We start from the raw sequence: 6,000 nt of genomic DNA, 5'->3' as shown, positions 1-6,000 counted from the left end.
AAAAAAAACATAAAAAGACTTTATGCTTACATTATGTTAGCTTTTGTGGCACTTAAAAAAAGAATTCAGTTAGGTTTTTAAACTAATAACTGTTTACAATCCCATTATAGGATAATAGAACAAACCCTACGTCTCCACAGCTGAAGGGCGTTATGTCCTGGGGAACTGTCACTGCTGAGTTCAGCTCTAAGTATGGCCACTTGCTTGCTGCTTCCGATGACCATCCATGTACCCCCTCTAACTCCCCAAAAAAGAACCCTGTGAGGTAAAACAATGTCTTAGGGAACAGAGAAGCAAAGGAATAGAGGACAACTTAATGACTGGCTTACGTGTGTGGTTCTCCCAGAGGATACTCCATATGTGTCTCCCAAAGACACTTCCCATTTGATGGATCCAGAGCCATGTGAACTGTGCATGGTCCCCGGGAGCACCGGCCATTCCTCCTCCGTCCCCTTTAGTGCGTCCTGAAGTAGGCACGCCTCTACCCTGCTGCTCTTCACATGGCCTGTACCTCCTGTGCCAATCTTCTTCTGCACTATCACCTCCTTATGGCAGGAAATGGGTGTTCCTGACCGCCGTCTAGGCCAGCGGTTCTCAACCTGTGGGTCGCGACCCCTTTGGCGGTCGACTGACCCTTTCACAGGGGTCGCCTAAGACCATCCTGCATATCAGATATTTACATGACGATTCATAACAGTAGCAACATGACAGTGATGAAGTAGCAACGAAAATAATTTTATGGTGGGGTCATAACATGAGGAACTGTATTTAAAGGGCCAGAAGGTTGAGAACCACTGGTATAGGCACTCGGCAAATGCCTTTGCACTGAGGGAAGGAAGGAAGGAATAAGCTAACGGATGAAAGGGACAATTGCCAAAGAGATGTCCACTGTCCAGAGCTTTGCTGTAATTGCCCAATTCCCCTGGAAATCTCTGGGTGCAGAATGTTCCCAGGTGTGTGTCGTACCTGTGTCGGAACCACCTGGTTGGGGTGCTTGCTAGCATTCAGATTCCTGTCTTTTTATTCATTAGAACAATAATAGCTTTCCCAGAGTCCTACCCAGGAGGCTTCCATGCACATCTCACCGGCTGGAGCGAGACCACATGCCACCCTCTGCTATGAGGGATTTGGAGAGAGAAGCAGGTGTAACTGGGCACGTTGTTGCCTTGGACAAAGGTGGGGCTCCGTGGGCATGGAAGAAGCTCAGCGGATGGGCAAGGAGCAGCACCTGCTCTGAGGAGCCCCAGGACATTCCTCATGTCCAGTTTTAGGCGGCTGCCTGCATGCCTTAGAAAGATCAGGGCTGTGGTTGCATTCCCGTGATGGACGGCGTCGGGTCCTTGTGTTTGTTGGTGTGTGGAGGTGATGCCCTGAATGGTTATGCCTTTCCATTCCTATGAAGGGCAGTGGCTGCTCCTTGGACTTTCACGGAAAGAATCTTTGACTTCTAATGTTCTGAATGCCAACCCCATGAAAGGACCACCCTCCCCGAATTCTGTGGCTTGTCAATATGATGAAGCCGCTGGGCTCCCAGGACAACGGCAGGCGGAAGTCTCTCAAAGCTGGGTGATCCCAGCCTCGCTTTTTGTTTCTTTTACGCTCCAAAGAAGAGAGGTTTTGCCCTGGCCGGGTGGCCCAGTCAGTTGGAGCATCGTCTCGTGCACCAAAAGGTTGTGGGTTTGATCACCAGTTGGGGCATGTACGAGAGGCAACCAGTCGATGTTTCTCTCTTGCATCTATCTGTGTCTGTGTGTGTCTCTCTCTCCCTAACAATTAATAAAAACATATCCTCAGGTGAGAATTAAAGAAAAGAAGAGAGCTTTCTCCTCTGGGATATCCCCCTGGGCTTGGGATCTTTCCTCTTTCCATTTTTTAGTGGAGCTCTTGCTTCACCCTGTCTGGTTGACCCCTGCTCTCGGTTAAAGTGCACCACTAATCTTTCCTCCTGGAAAAGGGATTTGGGGAAACAAATGAGGTGCATTTGGCCTAGCCGGTGTGGCTCAGTGGTTGAGCATTGACATATGAACCAGGAGGTCATGGTTTGATTCCTGGTCAGGGCATATGCCCAGGTTGCAGGCTTGATCCCCAGTAGGCGGGTGCAAGAGGCAGTTGATCAATGATTGTCTCTCATCATTGATGTTTCTGTGTCTCTTCCCCTTCCTTCCTCTCTGAAATCAATAAAAATATATTTTAAAAAAACCAAAAACAAGTGAGGTACATTGGATGGGAAGAGCCAGTGTTACTGTACACATTCATGTGCACCTCTAAACCTCTGAAGGGCCTCCTTTTCGCGTTTTCAGCTCATTTCCTCTGGTAGGCTCTAGGACAGAGCTTCAAACAGTGGGATGTGAGCAAGTTATATAGAACTGGAGGCCCGATGCACGGAATTTGTGCAAGGGGCTCGGCCCTCTCTTGCAGCCCCTCGCAGCCCCAGCTTCGTAAGGTCATCTGGACGGTTGTCTGGAAGGTATCCTGGACGGTTGTTCTGTTGTTCGCTCTAATTAGCATATTAGCTCTTTGTTATATAGGATATGCATTCCTCAGCGCTCAGGGTGGGGGCGGAGCCTGGGCCACCAGAGTGTCCCCGCCCGTCATCTGAAGTTGTGAGTGCCTCTTCCATCAACCCCAGTGTGCCTACAAATATGACCGTTTTCTGTGTCATGAGGTCAGACAGCTTGGAAAATGCCACGCTCAGCCCTGTTCCCTGGTTCTTTCTTTCTGTCCTCTTCCCTTTGGAGGTCAGATGCTGCCTCTTTCTTCTTCTTCCATCGGCTCGAGGTCTCCTGCCTTTGGCGACTGGTGAAAGGTGTTGCTAGCAGACCTGGTGCCAGGACGCTGTCCGTGGCAAGCCTGGAGTGTGTCTGACTCCGTTTTATAGCTTAACGTCCCTTTTTGTCCCCCACGTGGAGTCTTGTTATATTCTCCCTGCTCTGCTCTTCCCTCCTTCCATAAAGATTCTACTGATGGGGCTCAGCCCCTTTCCTACACATCAGCTCGGCCCCCAGGCTCTGCTGTGCCCTTCGCTCTCTTTAGTCTTGTTGTTGGCCACACTGACCGACCTGGCCAAGCCCAGAGATGCCACCGTCTTTCCACCTGCACCCTCCCCAAGTCCCCATAAGATGCAAGTGTAGAAAGTCAGCGTAACAATCTGCTGGGTGTCGTCATTCATGATAGTGTTCATTGATATTTCCCATTCATCTTTATCTTAGAACTTGTATTGGTCTTTGAGCTGAGGAAGGACAAAGAGGTTGTGATGAAGCTGAAAAGTGTTCCTTTGTTTTTTTTCAGATGAGAATTCTCCAGCCAACTTCTGGGATTCTAAAAACAGGGGTGTGACTGGGACACAGAAAGGGCAGATTGTGTGGAGGATTGAGCCCGGGCCCTATTTCATGGAACGTAAGTAACCAAGTGTGAAATAGATGTTGTTTATGCGACATCGTCTACATATGCAGGAATCTGTGGGGTCTTTTCTGAGTGCTATTTAAAATGTTTTTTGCTCTGATTTACATACACTTATACCATAGAACTCCAAACTGGAAAATGTATTATTTTAGAAAAAGCTCATTAGAGAATGTTCACATATTTTGAAAAGTGTGTGTGTATTGTATGAACATATGATTTATAAATCACGTGTGGCTATTTTAATACTTCACACATTTTTATATACCTTGCAACTACATTTGTAATTCATATTTAATTATTACTAATTTTAGAGAGCAGGAAAAACAGTTCAAGATTTAAATTTAAGAGTTTAACTTAATTTAAAATTTTTATTTGCTAACTCTGCTATTATTTTTCCCAGTGTCAGAATAACTTTTGCATTTGGGTCCAGGTTTTTACAAGTGTGGGTAAGATAGTCTGGGACTGCTATAGAGGTCTATTTACTGCTGTAGAGGTCTCTTTACTAGGAATCGAAAATTGCCTGCCGATAATTCAACCATGCCCCAGTTATCTGATGTTATATTCATTTGAACATGCAGATGTTTTTACATAGCACACGATTCACAGAAATATGTCATTCCTTTTTATTTTGGATGAAGCGGAGTATCTATACTTCCCACTAATATTATTGAAAACATAGTAAGTACATTTTTGTGGAGTAGCTAGATACTACTGTAAGCAAATGATTTACTGGTTGGTCCAGGTTAATGTCTACACATACAGAATTTTTCCTTACTGTAGACAAAATTGGCTCTAAACACTTTCCCAGTTATTTATCTCTGTATAACAATTACATTTTCCATACACAGGGTGTTTAATCCAAGAGAGTGCGGGGTTGCTATACAGGGGGGGGGTTCTTACTACACCTTAAAATATAAAGTAAGGTTTGATTGAGTAGCAACTTGATGTAGGCACATGATTAACGCACATGAAACTCCTGCAGTATAACAAGTTGTTTTGGAAGATTAGCAGCCATTATTTGAATTGCCATCAGATTATTTCTTCCACATTTTCACTGGGGGGTCAGCATTCTAGAGCTTCCTCTAATCCTATTTCTGACTCCTATGCAATGCCTTCTTTTCAGTTCAATTTCTGGCTAGATTCTCTCTTTAAATCTCAAGTGGGATATAATTTTCAGGGAAAATGGTGAGAGGGCAAAGGCAGATACATACGGCACAGCCCCAGCTGAAGTCATGGTGGATGGGGAAAGCCCGCAGGATATGTTTGCCAAAATGTGAGAGGCTGTTTCTGGGGGGTGAGGTTATGGGTGCTTTTTCCTGCCTTTTTCTACTTTACTTTCCAACCATGGCCCAGCTGGCATTGCTACCTAAGTGATCGGAAAAATAAATGATAAAAGGCTATGGGGGGAAAGGGAATGGGAACGAGCAAGCTTCCTCTCAGGGTGATTCCTCTTTTGAGAGGGTCCCAGGGTTTGAGAGGCTGACCTGGCTGAGAAATATCACCAACTGAACGTCAGGGGACAAGGTGAGGCAACCTTCGTGTTGGCTCCCAAGTGCAGAAGGCTGCGGGAGTGATCACCCCGGGTGGCGCGTGCAGATTCATACTGTGGGGTGTTCCGAGGTGAGTAACTCGGAACCCCGGGAAGAAGTCAGTATCACGTGCTGCTGTCACTTGGAACAGTATGTGTGAACAACAACCACCGCCCATGTACAGACTGTCTCAGTTTTTGTGACTGACTTTCTTTCTCCCTTTGAAAGTGGTAGAGGTTCGGGATGTCCTGGCTGATGAGGGGCTAGTAAACCTCTCTCTGAGAAGGTTTTTCTTTACCCCCTCCTGCTAGTACTTAATCTCTCTCTCTCTCTCCCCTCCCCCCTTTTCTCTCTCTAAAAAATCAAGAAAAACATATCCTCTGGTGAGATTATGAAACTTTTTTTTTTTAAATCAGGGGGTGGCTGAGTATGTTAGACAGTTTTTATATTTTTAATCTTTGATCTTGAAAACTTAACGACACCAAAAAACATTTGCTTTTTATCTTCAGACAGAAAATTTTTATCTTTAGCTCATCAGAAGTCCAGTCAAAGTAAAATTCTCCAAAAATTGACCTAAATTCATGGGAAAAACCTAGATTTGAGCACTGAGCTATTTCTGAATATAAAGATGGCTTCCGTTTGTCTTGATAAACCCCTGCAGGAGGCAGGAGGCAGGAGGCAGGAGGTAGGGCATATTATTACGTGACCTGCCTGAATGAATTTGAAGGACAAAGACTGGTTTAATTTGGGGTAGAAGACGTTGCTAGGCATTGGCGAGGAGGATTGCTTCCCTCTGCACTTGTCATCCGACTGTCAAATATTCCTCAAATGAGCTGATGCTCGCAGAAACTGGGTTGCTCATCTGGGCGGTGTGCGTTCTTGAGTTTTGAAATGTAAGAGGTTTCAAAACTTGTCTTGGCTCAGACATGCCATAATGTCTGTTTCTATAGTCTTTTATAGACTACTAGAGGTCCGGTGCATGAATTCATGCACAGGTGGGATCCAGCCGGCCTGACCTGATCGGGCCGATAAGGCGGGGCAGGCCTGGGGGAGGGGGAAGGGCTGCGGG

The 6,000-nt window shown here is 45.8% G+C and overlaps 1 protein-coding gene across 1 annotated transcript in view; it reads left to right on the top strand.

Annotated features, from left to right (window-relative positions):
* HECW2 (HECT, C2 and WW domain containing E3 ubiquitin protein ligase 2) overlaps nt 1-6,000 on the top strand; it is a 182,944-nt gene that overhangs the window by 50,119 nt on the left and 126,825 nt on the right. The window contains 1 exon segment of the mRNA XM_015566100.1: nt 3,289-3,396. Within this exon segment, the coding sequence (XP_015421586.1) occupies nt 3,289-3,396 (108 nt within the window).

The sequence above is a fragment of the Myotis davidii genome, unplaced genomic scaffold (genome assembly GCF_000327345.1).
Source record: "Myotis davidii unplaced genomic scaffold, ASM32734v1 scaffold221, whole genome shotgun sequence".
Lineage (NCBI taxonomy): Eukaryota > Metazoa > Chordata > Mammalia > Chiroptera > Vespertilionidae > Myotis > Myotis davidii.
Note: the sequence above shows the minus strand (reverse complement) of the source record. Positions and strands in the feature narration are given on the sequence as shown.